We start from the raw sequence: 19,986 nt of genomic DNA on the forward strand, positions 1-19,986 counted from the left end.
AACAAAGAAGCCCCAATGCAGAAATAAGATTTGTATTATTCTCTTCTACTCATTTCTTTTTAGTGAGTTTTTCTAAACTCCAACTAAACTACTTCTAAAGGAAACTGAAAATATTTTCAAAGTAATAGTGTACAGTTCTCAGTGATTCACATTAAATTGTTGAATATTTTCTGTTTTCTGTGAAATCAGAATGGGATGTCCTTTGGTTGCATTTACAATTTAAGAAATGCTTCTTTAGCTGTAAAAACGGTAAAGTTTTCCATTTATCATGAATGATGCATGTGCACATGTATGTATTACATCTCAGTTCTTAAAACCTTGATGCCTGAATGTTTTCCATAATTCTGAGGTGTTGACATCAGATACATTTTATTTTTCTGTCTAATTGGCAGAAAATGGGTTTTATTTCTGTGTCATATTACTGGAAACACAGTCAGCTGAAAACTGAAATTTGCTGTTGTGCATCCTGAAACTAAGGATTCATGCAGAAAAATGAGGTATGACCTGTTTCAGAGATAAAAGGGCACGTTATTTGAGTGGAGTAGGAAGGCAGAATGTTGATATGTCTTTCAAAGTCCTTCCTTTTTCTTCAGCAGAATTAATCTTGTCTTGCTACAATCTGGCTTCAACTGTTCACTCTATTTTTAGTTAGCAATCTTAGCCAGGTCCTCAAATAGCTCAGAGCTGGTGTTGTTTGTGTCTGACGTAAAACTGATACAGACTTGGCTGGTATTTTCATTCATGTTTCATAATCTTCCCTAGTGCATACATGAAGACAGCGTCTGTGGTGTGCTGGGAGGAGGTATTTGTATTGCTGTGGATTAGATTAGACACCCTCTCTTTGACACAGTGCTCCTCATGTGACCATAAAGTTATAAGTGAAGCCAGTTTCATTAAGATTAAGTTACTTGTTTACAATTAGCTGCAGAGAGCTGTCACAGTTAGAAAGGTTCAGGAAGCTCTCTTGAGATTCCTCAAGGGGAATCTCAGAGTAATCCTAAAGTTTCTCTCTTCTTTGTGTATTAAATCCTTCACACAATCTTGTATGCCATGAAGAAGGTGTGAACTGTAAGACGGAAGTGGTGATTGAGTTCACCCTTTGAGGAAAGCATTAATTCAGAATTAAGTAAGTAAATTGCTTTTCAAACACCATTTATATAAAGCTTACTTCCACAAAAGAGAAAGACTATGTATGTAAGACCTTGCAGGGAGTTTTATTGATCAATTAAATTAAAATAGGCACAATGGAAAACAAATCTACCAATAAAATTTATGAAGAAGATGATTAATATTTCCTTATAAGATTTTTGTATCTCTAATTGCATTACTTTTTCTTACACTGCTATATATTAGGAAGATTATTAATAAAGTTCAAGTCAACTAATAAGAATTTACTTTTGAAATAAGATTTTTCTTCTCTTCTGTGCCACAATGCATCTGTTCAGGCATTGTAGGATTATACATTCTTAGCTCTAGAAAATCGGAATGTAGTTGTTAATTTTGGTTCTGTGTCTCTGAGAAATGCATTCAGCAATCCATACAATATTCCTGCATTCTTGTTCCTTTAACTTTACATAGGCGTAGAATACTCCAAAATGAAACTGATTGTTGAATGCAAGCACATTCAGTTTTACCTGTTGAAAAAAATAAAATGAGTCTTCTGACAAAGTATTAAAGAAGGCAAATGTGGGTTTTATATGGTAGCTTTCATGATCAAGAAAAGAGTCTCTTGGGTATAAATATAATTGAAATGTCATCTGTGGATTAATTCTGGTAATAGACTACAGCAAAACTACAGGTAAGGAAAGGACAGTGGTGAAATACCTTCTTCAGGAGACTCTTCAAAAGACATTTCATTAAGCAGTTTACATGAGATGGCTTTTGTATAGGCTGTCAGGGTTGGCAGTTCCACAACCAGTTTTCAGAAGAATATCCTGGGATTTATTTTATTTAAAAAGGTGAATCCCTCTATTTTGCTTCAGACAGATGCTGACAGCCATAAATACAGTGTTCTTGAATACAAAGCTGAATCATGCAGTATAGTACAATCAAAAGCCTAGTATCTTGTTCCCGTTATTCCAGGTGGAGAACTTTCATTTTCATATTTTAAGGTTAGAAGCTCTTACCTCATGTTCAAAAAATGCATCTTCCAGTGTCTTTTCTCCAGTGCCACTCCCTACACCTTCAAACACAGCCTTGTACTCCTAAAAGCATAGACAACCACCCAATGGAAGTAAGGTACTTTTGTATTCTGTGCAGCACAGTTACTTTACATTACTTTGTTAATGTATCTATGTTAAGTAATTTTTCTGTACAGAAGACCTCATGTATAGATTACAATTCCACATAAATCAAAACTTAAAAGCATATAGTCAGCAAAAGAAAGAAAAATCACATTTATTCTTGTGCTTCTTAGCATCATTTCCTACAACTTAGAGTATTTTACCGAAGGCATTAAGAGAGACTTAATTGTAGGATGAACATGACCTTGTACTCCTTTGAACAGAGAGCACTGAAATTCTTGTACAAATAATATCTGTCAGACACAGAATTGTAAATGGAGCCAAACCCCTGCACTCCAATCCTCACATGGCTAGTCATTTTATTTCCAGTAGTCAGCTGGATTTGCTTTGTCTGCATTAATATTGTATCTAAATCCGTTAGTCATCCTGGAATACTCTGCACAAATATATCTGAGTTAATTTCTTATGTCTCACATTTCTGTGTAATTTGCTTCTCTGTGTATTTGTTTGGTTTTTCCTATGAAGTAGCAATGCAGTATAGAGTGGTTCCCACACTCATCTAAATATCCCACCATCACATGAATAGACATTCTCTGGCATGGTGACACCCACTTCTAGCATTCTGCTTATGCAGAGGAACAGATTTGCGTCTCCAGCTTTGTTTCTTCTGTGGAAAAAGGAGAAAACTAGACCTCATTTTTGGTTTTGGGTATCTGCTTGGAGGTAGCTTAACTATTATGGGTAGAGTAACACAGTTAATTCAGAGAGCAAGTTCTGCAGCTTGATTCATCTTTAATAGCAGCACTAGTCGCATCGATATTAACAACTTCATCTACTCTAATTCAGTCAATTATTTAGACAAAACTTTTCAGAAGGGCATTTACATGGTACACTAGCAATAAACCAGGACTGCACTCATCCTTGACATGAATTGTTTGGTCAGCACATTTTAAAATGACTTACACCTTTGCTCCAAAATCTTTGAGGCAGCAGCTAAGAAGTGAAACTCAGTTTGGGGAGGGTTAATGAAGGAGGAAGGGTTTTGTTTACTAGAATGTGATTTGGTCTTATTTAAACATCACTATAAGAGGAACTTTGTATCACAGTAATATGTCTTCATATGAAAGGCCTTTGATTCCATATACATCTTTGCGGAATCTTTTGTGTCTTTGCTGATTTTTTCTCTCTCAAAATTTTTCTCACGTGAATATGTTTTAAAAATTGCTGACATCAAGAGATGTTGGGTGTTTATGTTTTGCCTTTTTGGTTTAAGAAATGAGATCACGTACTGCATAATAATCTGCAACACACTTCACTTGCTCGTAGTCATCTGCATTGGCCAGCAGATGTAAGCCTTCTGGATACAGTTTTCCACAGGTTGGATACAGCTTCTCCCGGTCGTCTTTACTCAGCTCAGTGCCAAATGAGTTAATGGTGATGATAAAGGCACGTCTGTCTGCCTCAAACTTAATATGCAAAACAAAGAATAAAGACATGTTAGCAGAGATCTTGCTCCAAATTGAGGTGGAGATACAACTTATTTTCAGTAAGCTAAAACAAGTGGCCTTCAGAGCATTGGAAACATACCTTATATTAAACATTGTAACTCCTTATTTGCAATAGTTGTTAAATTTTAACTGGAAAATCAAACAGGGTTTTGCAAGCACAGCTTTTATTCTGTGACTTTCTGTACTGAAAATATCATCTCTGCTACATCCTCATTTCCCTATTTAGTTACCCAGGTGTTGATAACAAAAAAATCTCCTCATGCACCATTCTAAAGTTATGAATAATAATAATAACAACAAATATTAATATTAATATTAATATTAATATTTGTTGTTATTATTATTATATTATATATTATATATTATATATATTATTTAATTAATTAATTATTAATATAATATATATAAATATATTATATATTATATATTATATATATAATTATAATATATATATAAATATAATATATAATTATATATATATTATATAATATATAAATATATAAAAATATATAAATATATTAAATAATTAATATATTATATATAATATATTAATATTAATATTAATATTAATATTATACAGGACTCAGAATCAACAGTACTGTTCAGGGCTAATTCAGAGTGCTGTTGAGAGTAAAGTTTGAATGGAAATTCTGGACAAAAAAAATAAAAATTGTTTCTGAGTGCACATATTTAAAACAGTAATTTAATAATGTGGAAAGGGCTGTTTACTTGGCAAGTTAAAGTTCAGTGTTTCAAATAACAGTTGATTTTAATGCATAGAACCACAGGCTATAATTTTCCCTCCAGGTTTAGGTGCCTGTAGGATCTGCATTTCCCCTGCAGCAGTAGACTGAAAGTCATCCTGTGTAGATCTGAGGTTGTTCTTCTGTACAAGGCAAAATTTCATATGACATTCTTACAGTGTGAATTAAAAATTTAATGCTAAATAAATATAATCTTACTCAGTTGTGTCTAATTTAAATCTGTTCTTCTCTTTGGAGACCTAAATTGACTATGGCTGGTTGTTTCTGGGTTTGGTTTTGGTTTTGGTTTTGGTTTTTCATTCGTGACTTACTTTTATGTTGCAAGAACAGCAGGGCCCTTGCTAATTGCAGGGATTGTGCAGGAAAATCTTTCAGGTGAAGCCTATACAGTACACACATTTCAGGCAGATTGCAACATTTCTGATGCTGTGTATTTTTGAACTTCTTTATGCAGAAAGGTGCACTTTGGTGTTGGATAGTAATTCTGCAGTTGCAACACAGTTCTACAACTTTAGCAGTCAAGTGCATATTCATAGATCCTCCTCCTATGTACTGGAACGCAATGTAACAAGGACCCAGCTGCCCTCTGGCAGTGACTTCAGAGTAAGAGAAATGAGTAAACAATAGAGAAATAACAAGAAAATAAGTGTGCTTGAAAAAAATTCTAGCTAATGAGTAACTGGGCCAAATTTCATTAGCCTTATTAAAACAAACAGGCCTATCAGCCCTAGTGAAACTGTTTCGGGGTTTTAACTTGTTAAAGTCACATAGACTTTGCTGTTAGATTTTTAATAATTTGTTGGGTAAAAAGCATGCTCAGATGCAACTGCAGCTAATGCTAGCAGGAAATTTACAGTATTAGCCCCATTCATACAGACCACTTAGTTCTTCACATCATTGGCACTTGAGATTCTCCAGAGTTACTTGATGACTTGGGCCATTTAATTGCTGCAGGTAGAGGTGAAGTCACAGGATGGCCATTTCCTAAGTGCTTTAGTTTCCATATAGGAAACTGAAGTGGAATGTCTGCTGCTTGAGAATGAGCGTGGGGCCCTTATAGCTGCAGTGCAGTCTTGCATTTTCTGGCCAGAGTCAGAGTTAAACATGCATTGTTTGCTGTCCATGGTGGAAGAGACATCATCAGTACTTTTAATGTGGAATGTTGGCACTGCGACTGGTGGTCAAGGAGCTGAGTAGCTAAATACCTCAGCCTCATTCTGGCAGGGTCAGGTTGGTAGTCTTACATATAAGATTACAGAATAAATAGCAAGTATTCTCTGAATAATTAAACTTTGCCTTTTTGTGAATTCAGCCATTAGCAATCTGCTCTCTGTGTGTCTTCAGATTATTAAAATGTCATAGAATAGCAAATCTTCTACAGAAAAAGTTTATCCTCCTTGCTGATTGACACTAGATAGGGATTTTAAAGAAGCTTATCATAGACCAAACTGTTACCACTGATATAAAGAGAGTTTTCCAACACGCTTAAACTAACGTCGGTAAGTAATCTGTTCTCAGCGTGAATTTCTAGCTAAAAATGAACTTTCTAAAACAATCTGAATCAGCTGTGGAAAATGTCTTTACTTCTCCCAACCAATCTCTTAATTTTTTTTTTCAGAAAAGAATAGTCAAAATACTTAATTACTAGTCAATTTAAGTTGATTAAGAATATTTTATTTAGAACATAAACTGAAATACTGTGTCCTAGTTAAACAAAATATGAAATTTTATTCTCTTGTAGGACATTATTTTGCAAGATGTAATTTAGGTTCATTCTTCCTTCAGGAGTGAGCTCCCAGAGTTATCTCTCTCCTATAACACAAACTTTTAGTGTGATGTTATAGAAGCTCAGTGAATTTTGTTCAGTTTCCAGGGTGTAAATGCTGCTTGTCCAGCAAGAAAAGACTCCTGGAAACAAATGGGTGATCTGGTTACCAAATTCTGCAAGGAATTGTGATAGTACATGTGTGTGTGGGGGGGGGGGGGAAACAAAACCAAAATAAACAAAAAACCCCATCTGGATGCTGAGAATTCAATTTTAGGAATTTCTGCATCTTTTATTACAATAACTGATACCAAAAATATCATTCATTATGCTGCAGGTATGCTTTGGGAGGGAGGATGTTAGAAGTTTTGTATGTCATGGAAAAATAAATAATAAACTTTTCTGAGTAGAGATTAAAATAAAACATAGACTTGGAATTTTCTGTGGGATGCTAGTTCTGAAAGTCACTCAACTCTGTCTTCAACCATTCATTTTCATAGACAAGAAGACAAACATAATGGTGCTACAAAGCTTGAAAGTTATTGATTAGTAAATACACAGTAATGCCAGATCTTAGCTATCCCAAATTTAGCTTTGAGCTAGAACATGTAAGAATAATCCCTTTTTAGCTCCGCTACGTGGTACTGAAAATGTTAACGGGCAAAAATTTCAGATTAGTGTTCTGCTCTCTGTTATAAAAAATATTATCTGAGGCTAACTCCTGCCTGGTAATGGACTAGCTGCTTCTCTAGTCAAGAGGTAAAAGTCATCCTAGAATAAAGTCTTCATTACATCTTAGAAAACCGGTTTTTAATCAGAGAAGAAGCAAACATGTGACAGAGAACTTTGCAAATGGAGAGAGAAGGAAAAGGAAAAAAATTGAAGCAAGCTAATTATGAAAACATGGTGGAGTACTTTCATATACAAAGACTAAATTTTTCTTACCTCAAGAATAGGTCTCATTATTTCTGCTGTAGTACCACCTTGTTTTTCACAAAACTTATAAAATGCCTCAAGATAAGACTACATGAAAGAAGAAGAGAAGTATTTTAAATGCTGCATAAGACCTGGACCCGCACCATATAGTCTTGAACCTAATTTTTAAATATTTCCATCAATTTTGATAATTCTACCTATGAATTTAAATTCAAGTATGTGCTTAATTTTGTTCTGGATTAAAAGTTGAAATAGTAGAATGCAAATATCTTGTGATTACAATATGGTTTCAAATGTTTTCAAAAATTGTTAGAGGACAAATAATGTTTTCTTTGCTCTTAGAAGAAGGAACTTCTTGAGCTCCATTGAACTTCTACTGCGTAATAAGCAGATGGCTGGAGAAAATTCTGTGTTTATAGTGTGGAGGAGGGAATTTGGGAATATGCCAGGGCTATTGGGCCAGCACTATGAAGATACACAAGATAATCCCTGCTGCTCTACCCTAAACCCTGGATTAGAATACAACAGCAGACAAAGCTTCTGTAATACTGGTCTGCAGAGCCCTCTGGTCTATTAAGGGTACTGGCCTCTGCACTCATTTGAAAAATACTTGTGCAGGAAGGCCCCTAAATATCTCAGAGATACTGTTCCCTCTACCTCTCTGTGCCCCAAAGTACTGTCTTAGGGAACATTCACATTATCAAAATGCATTTGCTACAACTTCACACAATCTTGTCAAAAGAATCTGTCACTAGCCATGCAATTAAGTGAATTTTCAGTAAAGGCATCTCAAGGGAGATCTGCTACATGGGATTATGTATCAGGCTCTGTATAATGCTGTCTGATAGTAAATATTAGACATAATTGATCACATAGACAGCTGAAGCGTAAGAGAGATGTTATATTAATAATTTAGATGTTTTTGCAGAATAACCCCCCATACTTGTAAGAGTGAGAAGAAAAAAACAAACACCAAAACAAACAAACAAATAGCAACAACAAAAAAGCCCCAAACCAAACAAAAAACTAAAAAAACAACCACCACAAAGAAAAAAATCAAATGACCCCCCAAAAGTATATTTAATAAGTGTAAATACATGGTCATCCACACAGGATACAAGAGTCAAATCCGCATGTTATCAAATGGGGAAAAAGTGTCTAATTTAGAATATAACTATGAAAGAATTAAAATACTTGGCATAACTAGTTGTGGCAGTTTAGGCTGGGTGCCCCCTGCCACTGCTACATGAGATACACCTCTGGTGTCCTGGGTGCCCACCCAGAGGGGTGGACACAGGAAATGCCGTATTTCTACCCATAAATCCTGTGCCCTATAAGGCCATCTGCAGAGTCATTCTCTTCCTCTTTCTTCCCTCTGCTCCCATGGGAGATGTCCTCTCTTATCGGGTAATGCCGGGGGAGTATCCTCAAGGCCTCTTAGGCCTGACTAGGCCTAATGCCAGGAGGAGAAGGGCGGGGGAGGCAGTCTCAGACCGGGCCAGCCTGCGACTTGCCTAGCAGTCGGCGGGGGGGGGAAGGAAGAGCCCTGAGGGGTTGGGTAGACCCTCAGGTGGGAGGAAGGGAGGACTGGGAAGCTTTTGGGAATTCTGTGAGGGGTTCTGTATGCTTTGGGATACTCTTTGTCACTATGCTTTGTAGCTTGTAGTTCTCTGTAGCTTCACCAATTCGTTTTTTCCATTTTAACTTTTTCCACCACTCTCCAATCCGTTTGCATGTGTCATTCTTTTGTCCCTTTCGGGGCAAGAGATGTTCTGGCTGGCCTCAAACCAGCACACTAGTGTAGTTTTGAATGAGAGGAAGTAGCAGAATCTTTAAGAATTAAATATTGCCTTTAAAATTTATAAATATCCTTCATAAGACAAACTGAAGAATTTTTTTCTTTCACCCTAGTAGGAATAATTTGCACAGTCCAGGGCACCCACTGTCAAAGAAAGATAAAAAAAGAATTTGGAGAGGATGTGCCAGGAGGAACCATTAATGGAATGAAATATGTATACCCTTTAAAGAGACCATCCTCAGAGCACTGACCTGTGTGCTAATGTTTGTGAAGTGCTTTTAAAATTCAAGGCACATCTTAGATGCATATCTTTACAGCAGTGTGCTGTAGCAATGATAAGGACAGTTTAAAAAGAAAGAAAATTGTACAGAAGCCTTAAGGAAAATACAAGTGTTAGACTCAAAGGAATTAGGCCTTTCCAAATCACATCTGCCTTTTAAATATAAAAATAAATGTTAGCCAAAAGCCTGTCTAGGCTCATTTAGGAGCTAACAGTTCTGTGACATTTGGTGCATAACTGAGTTATTCATAAACAAATGGATCTGCCTATTAGCCTGATGTGTATAGCATTTTCATTAATGAGATATTAAATTAGAATTTGGATGCAGACCTAAAAACTCTCCAAACAGTGGAGCAGAAATGAAAGGAGCTGGATTTGATTCCTGGACTTGTCATCAACCAGGTGACCTAGACAGCTTGCTTTATCTCACCATACTTCTGTTTCCTTATCCTTAAAATAGGGTTAATGATACTGACCTCCTCTTCTGAGACACTTTGAAAACCCCCGAACATTACCATTCTGTTGCAAGAACTTGCCTTGTACAGTTTGTTGCGCATTATTTCTACGTTCATTTCATCCAGGTCATTTTCAGACAAGCAGTCTTGAAAGAAAGCAGCTGAAAGCAGAGTTTATTATACTGAAGTATAAATCTACATGCTGATAATATGCATCTCTTGTCTATTGCCATTCACCAGTGTGCAAGCAAGGATCTTAGGTTTCTGTTGTACAAGAGTGAGTGATATAACAGAGAAGAGAAATCCTCTTGATTTTCCCCTTATCCTCCTACTACCTCCTCTTTAATGAGAATATGCTGTGGGGCAAATCAATCAGTGCTCTGGCCAGAGTCCACATCTCCAGAGAAAATCACATGAGAAATGCTAATGAAAGCCTTAATCTTCCCTGAAGTATATGGTCTGGGCACTAGGGAGGTTTTTCTAGTAAGGAACATGAAAGATAATTTTTGTCGTAAATCATGCAGGTATTTGGCAATTGTTAGAGAGAATCCTCTTTCCTATTTTCCCTCTTCCTCTTTGGCTTTGTCTGTAGGGAGGACAAGAAGTCTCGACTGGTAATGAGCACAAGCTTTGACCATAATTCCTGATTCCATCTATGATTCCAGGTCCCCTGCAGAACTGGCTAAAGAGCAAGCTTTTGAACAGGGAGGCAAAAGATGAATTTTCTTTGTGCATCTGAACTGCTTAAAAATACTGTGTTCATAACCACCAAAGGTAAGCCAGTCCCTCACTGTTCCTAAGATATGCTGGTGGGGCAGGTTAGTGCTGCATGATGTAGTGTGGTCTCAAATGCTGGCAATGGAAGATGTGACCCTGGCCACGTTTTGTGGTCTTCTCCCTTCTGACTCTTCCAGCATTCAGATTTTGGATGAGCAACGTTCCCCTTATTAACTCTTTGTAGATCTGTTGCACATGAATTTGTCTTTTAAAAGATCTGATGCTACTCTCTGCTTTTACAAACTTCTTTAGCAAAAAAATTTCCAGAAATTTACTACCAGCTGTGTGAAAAGATTGTTTAACTTTATCTGGTTTTGTGAGTATTTGGGATTCTGCTGGAATTTGGTGCTGGAATTTGGTCTTCTAAAGGATTTGGTAAGCAGCATTTTGTAAGTCACTGTGGACAAATGATTGTCTTCAGGAGTTTGTAAACATCGTCCTTCATCCTTGTCCCTTCCAAACTGGAGTTCTGCCTGTGTCTGTCTGCACATGGCAGCGGTGACCACTTGTTCCTTTTAGCTGTCCTGCCCTCTACCTTCTCTGATTTCACTGCATGGGGTGCCAGTGCCCTGGTACTGCCAACAGAAGGCTGCAGGATGGGCTCTGTGAGGGGAGGCTGTGCCAGACAGCCAATTCTACCTGGCTCCAACAGACTCACCACAGGGCACAGCTGAGCCCCTCAGCCAAGATGGTGTCACCTCAGGGAAAATATATTTAAGAAAGGGGGGAAAATGCAGCATGCAGAAAGGAGGAGGGAAAAAAAATGTTGATAAACAGCAAAGGGAACACCAAGCTTGGAGAAGGAGATATTACAGCATGGCTCTGGAGCAACTACTTCCTGCTGCCTGTGGAGGATGTATGCTGGAGCAGATACTCCCGACAAGAGGTGCAGCCAGTGGAGAGCCCACTCTGGAGCAGAGAATCAGTGTGAGGAGTGAGGAGCAGCAGAGAAAACCCAACATGAACTGACTGTAAACTTCCCTCACTGCTTGTGCTGCCCATTGGCTCTCCAACAGGATTGAGTGTAAGCATAGTGATAACAAGGGGATACAGGAGAAGAGTCTGGAATGAAGGAGTGACAAAGCAGGAAGGAAAGTTGTTTTCCCTGAGTGTGTAAATGTTTCTTTCTTTTCTTTTTGTTTCATAATGCCTGGATCAGTAATTAATTATATGTTTATTCATCAACAACAAATCAAGTTAATTTTCCCCAAGTTGGGTCTGGTTTGGCTGCAACAGTACTTCATCTGTGACCTCAACCCACAAGACCCTTTATTCTCCTGTTTTCTCCACACAATGCACTGGGGGTGCGGAGTCAATGAGTGGTTGGTTGGTAGTTTGGTTCCTGTCTAGGGCCACGTTCATGAGAAGCAGAGCCCAAAACAACTCACAGTACTCAAGATGAAGACATGCAGCAGTTTCATATATATTCAAATCAATCCAGTTCCATCTTTTTTCTGTACTACTCCCAGAAGTCTCCCACGGCTTGTTAGTTTTTGTTCATGTTGCATGCTGTAGCACACTGAGCAGAGGTTCATCCCAATTTTAGAATGAGACCTTCCCAAGCCTCAATCTAGTTTGCTTTTAAATTTAATTCTTCAAAATAGCGATTTCCATTGTGTTCAAATCATGCCTAAATACCAAGAGGGAAGCTTGATCCTTAGGGAGGGATCAGCAAGACTTCATCTTAGACTTTTTAATTATAGATAGCAATTAAGATGCTCTAAATCAGTGTCTACTTTCAGTATAAAAGATACCCATTACACTTCTTGAGTAGCATGTTTTCCTTATGTCTGCTACCTAAGGTTAATACAGAAGCTGTTAGAAAATGGCCTGTACACCATTTCAAAAGCTTATGATCCACACTTCATGTTTTTTGTTATGAAAACATAGGTATTCTTAATGATACAGGATTCATTGTTTCAAGAAGCAAAAAAAAAAAAAAAAAAAAGAAATCATGTAGTGTTCCTACCTAATGGTGTGTCGACCAAAATTGCATTGAAGAGTTCGGTGGGGTTTGAGGCAATGCTGACTGCTTCCATTTGCTCAAAGCTCCCCAGTGGATGGCACTTGGGAACAAGTTCAGCTATGGGGCGCTGATGTAATGTGCCAGTTATTAAAAGAATTACATTGTCAATCATATAGCTGTATCTGTATATGAAAGAAAAAAGTAAAACAAAGTAATGGATTTTCCTTTAAAAAAAATACTAGCCCAAGATTTTTGAAATTTGGTGATAATATTAAAGTCAAAACAGGCCACAATACTTGTGGGTTTGTGCATTCACTCTGTATCAATCTCTCATCAAAACCAAACAGAAGGTTTTAAATAACAGGTAGGCAACATAGTACCAGTTTTAAACCACATGACTCGTTTGGAAAAAGATACAGTTGAAGAAGGGGAAGCTGAAACTTGAATATAATGAGCCTAACAGCTGTTAAATATAGATTCACTATAGTAGGAGACTATGAGTGGTATCAAAAAGTAAATCACTTGTGCTAGCAGCTTCTCTACTTTGGGATTTTGTTATTTCCTACAGACCACCTGGACAGAGAAGAAATGCATGGGAACTCAGCGCTAAAACTGCAGAGTTCATGCAGATGGATCAGTCTTAAGATTTTCATCTCACTTATCTGTAAACATTCTCCCAAAAGGAAACTGAGAACATGTTCTTACCAATTTCTTCTTTGTTGCTCAAAGTTTTCAGTTGAAGTTTTCTATTGGCATCTTACTATTACTGCCAGAGAGGCCAATAAGAGTTTTATCAGTGACTTGGGAAAGCCACTCCCTTAGAATAGCTCAGAGTGCTTATGACAGTCTTCAGCTTACACTGTTGATTCAGAGCACAGCTGGAGACATATAGGGATTAATATCAACTCACAAAATTTGTGAGGGAGCTTGAGGATCTGGTAAAATGTATTTCGATAATTTTTTGAGTTCTGTATCTTAATCTAGCATTTCCACTATTAAAAAACCCCTGTGTGTGCAGAGTTTGTGCATACACATGCATACATGCTTATCAATCAGTGTGAGAAAAAAAGCTGCCATCATTTTAATATTTTCATTTTTATTTCCCAGAATCAAAATGTAAACACTGCATGCCTACAGCTCACAGCTGTCTTAGGGCAGTCTTTAAGATCCTTTTGATGTAGTAGCCTAAACTACTGGTCAGCTATATTGATCAAGAAAAACAAAATTTAAATAAATAAAAGAAAGAATAATGATACTTTATTGTGTTGTTATAAAGAAAATACTTCTCGAAAGTAAGCTGAACAGCCAGTGTTCCTGTAATAGCATACTAAAAAGATGACATCAAGAGGAATAAACAATTAGGTAAAATATCCTGCTGGCATTTCACTAGTCCATGTTGTTACACTACTGTGAGAAAAATCCCTGTTTTTAAATTTAAGCCATTAATTTGCAAATTTTACCTCTTTATGATTCTCTTACTGTATCAGAACTGTCTCCTCATCTGGTATCAAATAGTACTTGACTTTTAAAATAAGCTACTTGGATCTAAGTTTTTTGCAACATGCAACATAAAGTCTGTCTGTTTTCAGTGTTCACTGGTATAAAAAGTATGGTAGGTGTATTGTGTGTTGTCTTTCCCCCTTTAAGTCTAGAACTTGCCACATGCCTAGGAATTGAAATACTGCTCTGTACATCATGAAATTGCTAAACTTGCATGAGTCGCCTCCACAAACTTAAGGTATGTAAGTTCTCTGACTGAAATGATATTTGAATATGATAAACATTTTTTCTCAAATTCTACCACTCCTCCTACCACAATACACAGAAAAACTCTGGCTTTTGTTCTTTAAAATAAGTGGTTGCAAAGACAACTGCTTCATACATATGCATACTCATTTTTTCTCCAGAAATTATATTAGTAAATAGGGTATGCAAACGTTGCAGTATCCAAATAATTTTGCTATTTTGGAAACATAATAGAAATTTGAGTACAATACAGTTCCACTGCTTTAACTTCTAACTGTGCTGACATTACTTACGTGATAAAATTCAGAAAAGTGGTGAGCGGTTCAAAAGCGTGGTTTCTAAAGTAGTGAAATTCTGTCAGTAGTTTTGCTTTCAGTTTATCATCAATGGTGGAAATAGTGAGAGGGCCAGTTTCATTAGCCAAGAAGTTGCCATAGTCTGTAGTCTGTAGATGTAGCTTCAGATCTGGAATTAGATTCAGGGAAGATTATGAGAACTGTCATATTGTCTACAAACCATCTTTGTTAAAATCTTAAATATTCATGTTAAACATTTAAATCTCAGGTAGGACTATAATCTTATGTCATCGGGCTGCCTGAAAAAGAGGAGACAACACATCTTCCCTGGCTCAGATTCTGGGCTCCACATGTCTTCTGCAGTGGAGCACTTGAAAGGGTAGAGTTACAATCTTAGCATTTCTGGTTTGGCTTTGATTTATGTCTGCAACTACCAGAATCTAAGAAGCTGTTCCAGGAACTTGGGTTATCGTGACATATTCTGTCTGAGATCCCAGCCATGGTAGCTGAGGAAAATGAGTTGATTAGACAACAAAGTTGAAAGAAGCTTTCATAACATCAGAGAATCAATTTGACAGATTTCCTCTGCTAACCATTCTCCACCAGGAGGCAAAAGTAAGAATCCAAATCAGTTCTTAGCATTCAAAGCAGTTTAACATTTCCTTTTAGAAAAGCCCCTGCTATGCTGCATAATTGTGTTCAAAAGCTGTAATTTAAATTACAGTAAATTATAGATTGGAGTAATGTGATGTGGTTTGACCATTTGATTAGATTTCCAGATAAAATCTGACTGAAACAAGAGTGTACCTGTAAGGGAAGTTAACACGCAGTTAGCAAGGTGTGTATTTCCAAGCACAGTAGCTACTCTTTCCTCATGTCTGTACTTAGAATCTAACCATGATGCCTACAGTGAGACTTAAAGCACTGCAAATTCAAACACCTGCATCTAGCACTCTTTCTGACATAGCTGATTCCCAGTTTTCTGTGCAGTTTGGCTGCTGCTTGAGTTCATTTTAGCAATTGCAGAATCATAGAATGGGTTGGGTTGGAAGGGACCTTTAAAGGTCATCTGGTCATCCAACCCCTCTTCAGTGAGCAGGGGCATCTTCAGCTAGATCAGATTGCTCAGAGCCGGGTCCAACCTGACCTTGAATGCTTCCAGCCTTTCTGAGTGACCTGTGCCGGTGTTTCACCACCCTCGTTGTAAAAATTTTCTTCCCTATAACTAGATTAAATCCACCTTCTTTTAATTTAAAATCATTACCTCTTGTCCTATTGGAAAAGGCCCTGATAAAAAGTTTGTCCCCATCTTTCTTATAAGCCCCTCCTTTAAGCATTTAAAGGCCACAATAAGGTCTCCCTGGATCTTTCTCCAGGCTGAACAACCCCAACTCTCTCAGCCTCTCCTCATAGGATAGGTGCTAGTTTGGACTTGCTCCAACAGCTTCATATCTTTCTTGTACAGAGGTCTCCAGAGCTGGACACAGCACTGCAGCTGGGGTCTCACCAGAGCAGAGGGGCATAACCCCCTACATTAACCTACTGGCCATGCTTCTTTTGTTGCAGCTGAGGATACAGTACTGCAAGAACCTGAACACATGGCATCCTGATTAGCTGCTCACTTCGATAGCCAGCTACCCCATATTCATTTAGACTCTTACTTCAGCCACTGCGTGCTGGCATGTCTGCGATCTGGCACGTTAAGCAAACTTATTTCAGTGATGTTAGTGGGAGCAGACCTGAGGTGCTTGTCCTTCTGTGACCTAGTCTGCCTTCTTGAGACCAGTTGTCTGTCCATCATACAAGGAAGCAAGGAACAAATAAAACAACAAATATAACACTGCCTGCCCCATATTCTACTTCAAACACTGTCAGCAGAGTTCCTCTGGGGATCCCATTCCCCTGAAATAGTTGATGACTTAGGGCCAAACTAGCAGCAGGCCATGTGGCAGTTTTCAGACAGTGTTGGAGCCCACAAGATAGCTCTACAGAAATCATATCTCAAACAAGCTCAAATGGATGGCTGGGTAAGGCTGAAAGTCTGTTCTCTCTGTGTGACCCTACACAGTGGTATCATAAATCAATTAGCAGCCTTGCTTTTTCCTTTCCCTCTCGCTCTTATGCTCACTCTGTAATTATCAAGCAGATGTAAAGCATTAACCTGCATTTTTTCTTGTGGTTCTTCTGTACTGGCATTACGGTTTCCCCTCTAGAGATAGCAAAACCACTTCGAAATTAAAAGGCCTTTTTGATTCTATTTATGGGTTACTCGTAATGGTTTTGATTCTGTTTCTGCTTGTTTGTTTTAGCATATTTATAATATTTTTAACTTAGGCTAGTTTTTGTGGTGTGGTGCTCTGCCACAGAGTGTAGAATGGGGTAAATTTATTACCTTTTAATAGGAAGACATGAGCTGAAGGCACTATTGGACAAGCACAGTAGTACTACAACACAAATTTGGATCTTTAGTTGGAAACAAAATACAATGTATGCATAAAACTCCATTTTTTTGTTTTGAGATAAGGGTCTGTCTTTTTAGTGCACTGTACATTCATGATGCAAGGTTAGTATTACAGAATCCTGTATATGCAGAGAAATAAGTGTATCTAGCCTTCTGTACAAATCCAGTACTTCTCATATTTTTATTATAAATAATGTATGTGGTTGATAACTGGTGGAAATCTGTTAGCTGTCTGAAAGAAGTAGAAAAGGTTACAATGGAGAAAGATGGAGCTAAATAGAGAAAAAAAGGGAAGTCATAGTGGGTAGCAGAGATGTTCATGTGGATGGGTTGATGGAGGCTGCCGCTTCTGTTGCTGAGATAATTTCTTTGCTAAAATTGAATGAACATTAGAAAGAAAGTTCGAAAATAAAAGGGAAAGTCATTGCTCTTTCTTCTGCAAATCTTACTTAGAAAAGTATTTTATCTGTCTATTGTCATCTGTCTGTTGCATGCTGTTAATCATGTTGAAGGTTTATACATCTCAGAAATGTTTGCAGACTACTTCCTGCTTGAAAATAAATTTCTTGTAGCATGACTCAAAGTTTAGATGGTTTTTCTTAACTATTCCTGACATGAGCAAGTATTTTTCTGGGAAGAATGAGGGAAATCCTTTTTTCTTGTATGTTTCTAAAAATATTTAAACTTTTTTTTTTTTTTTTTTTTTTTTTTTTGTCCTATTCATAAGTAACCAGGATTTTATTGTTGTGGTTTGTTGGTGGGTTTTTTGTCACTTTGTTTGTTTGTTTGTTTGTTTTTTCTCATGGAGCCTATGATGACATCATTTATTTATCTCCTCCACGAAGAAGAGTGGTGTAAGTGCAAGGTTTAATAATTTCACCATTCTGCCCTCTGTGTCTTTCATAGATGTTTGAGGCTCTAACAGCTTTTTCTAAGGTCTGCATATTCACAGAGTAGGACTTTTTGATAATATAAAATAAAATATAAAGAGACTGTCTGCAGAGTCTAAGTTTCACAGATCACAACTGCTGGTACAAATAGGCTACAAAACTGTTGATTTTTGTTCAGCTGACATAAGGAATATATTTTAGTTCTCAGAGTACGTGTATACATGTATGCTGTGTGTCTGAATTGCCACTGTATGAAATGGAGAGCTGATACAGCTTTCCATCTTATCAGCTGAATTGGGTATATGTATTTGGTCCGGTTGAACAGTCCCTAGATCCCACTGACTGTACTGGCAATCACTTCTTTAACTGTGAGAAGATCTTTAACCTTCTAACAAGTGAATGCTTACATGTATCTGTTTAAATGTAGTTGTTTTAATCTGCAAGATGAAAGGCAAGCATCCTTCTCAGATATATGTTGTTATTATATTAACAGTTTAGACAGCCTCAGAAGTCCATTGTATATGGGAGTCATTAGGTTCTGCACTTCTCATTTCCCCAAATCCATTACTGCACACACAAAGCAACCAATACTTAAAACAGAGTGACCTTATTATTTCCCTTGTTCATTTTCCAAATTATTTCAGTGTATAATCATAACTTTTATTTTAGAGTCAGAGGAAGAAACTTTATGTTCCCTTAGAAAGATGATTATTTTTTTTCTGCTTCATTTTTTCCTGCCAAGTGTCTAGAGGCATGTCATATGATTCTTTGTACAAGTCTGTCTTCATCAGGCTGTGACCAGTCTTGGCCACAGAAAGCTGTTTTGGAAATGAGTGTGTTTTCTGTTTATTACTGTGGCAAAGTCACCTTGAACAAAGCTTGTGGATTACTTCATTGGTGATGGTAGGGTTTTGCTTTTTTTCTTTCTTTCTTTTTTTCCCCCTTAGGCTTCAGACTTGTTCAGTTTTATCTCTGTGAGGTCTAGTTTTCTCTTCCTTGTACCTAGAATGTCCTCCACTGCTGTAAAGCTCATGAAGTAATAGAGCACTAAAATGATATGTTTTATAGACAAACCTGGAGCTAAATGGTAAGCTTTAAATAAGTCTTTGGCAACTGTTTTGTCCAGCTGAAATGATGATGAAACATTTCATCTGTACTTGAACAGTCCTATAACTTGGTTAAAATCTGTGAGAAGGTTGCCAATTTCCATAGGAACGCTATGGATGAGATTTCCAAATCTTATCAGTAAACTAGAAAATCCTATCATCTGTATTGCTTTGCAAATGACAGTCTGTACAACCCTCAGGTAATTTCTGTGGAAAGCTATTAACTTAAATATAAGAACAGTTCTTCAATGGGCATCAGAACTATCTCTGTTGTTTAAGATAAGCTCTCAACAGTTCAGTCTTCTACCTTCCATCCTTCAAAGGTCTAAGCATCACTATTTCTTCCTAAATAAAATAAACCAGCAGACTTACCTTCTAGTGTCTCACACTGTGCTAAATTGACATAGTCCGAGCTTGTCAAGATCCCAGCTTTGAAACCTCGGACCAGACCCTCCAGGTAGCCATGGTCCACATTGAAGTAAAACTCTGAGTAGCCTGGCATGGAGAAAAAGAGATCTAATCTTTCTGCAGGATACTTGATGGTACTGAATATCTGCCACCAACTGTTTTCCTCCTCTTTGGAAGGAGTGACAAATAGTCACTGATTTCCTGCCAGCCTATGATTGTGTTTTATCAACTGGTTTCTTCCTGTTTCTTGCTCCTAGGGTAGCTCTGGTATAGTTGATGCTTACACAATAGCCAGCCAGCAAATCCACCTCACTCCTGTCAGAGCCAGAAAATGAACCTGTTATTGTAGAAAGAGAAGCCAAAAAGGAAGTATAAGATTTAAACATTGCTTGCAAGAATTCCCTGTACTGATTGGAGAACGAGAAAGCATATTACAAAGCTTGATAGCATTTTCACATTTCTTAAATATTTCATAAACAGGAAATTATTTTTCAATACCCATTGAAAAAATATTTATGCACTAAAATGGTAGTCTGTAGTAGATCATAGCCTAGTCAAGGAACTTAAATAATTTTTGGTGTCTCTGT

The 19,986-nt window shown here is 37.3% G+C and overlaps 1 protein-coding gene across 1 annotated transcript; it reads right to left on the minus strand.

Annotated features, from left to right (window-relative positions):
- Positions 1-1,472: 1,472 nt before the first annotated feature.
- On the minus strand, positions 1,473-19,493 carry ATP6V0D2 (ATPase H+ transporting V0 subunit d2). The gene is made up of 8 exons (XM_054385504.1): positions 19,364-19,493; positions 14,532-14,703; positions 12,496-12,674; positions 9,831-9,910; positions 7,226-7,303; positions 3,533-3,709; positions 2,127-2,204; positions 1,473-1,634 (listed from the first exon to the last, which is right to left on the minus strand). The coding sequence occupies exons 1-8, from the start codon at positions 19,491-19,493 to the stop codon at positions 1,473-1,475; spliced, it is 1,056 nt and encodes a 351-aa protein (XP_054241479.1).
- Between the last annotated feature and the right edge of the window lie 493 nt (positions 19,494-19,986).

The sequence above is a fragment of the Indicator indicator genome, chromosome 12, assembly GCF_027791375.1.
Source record: "Indicator indicator isolate 239-I01 chromosome 12, UM_Iind_1.1, whole genome shotgun sequence".
Taxonomy (NCBI): Eukaryota; Metazoa; Chordata; class Aves; order Piciformes; family Indicatoridae; genus Indicator; species Indicator indicator.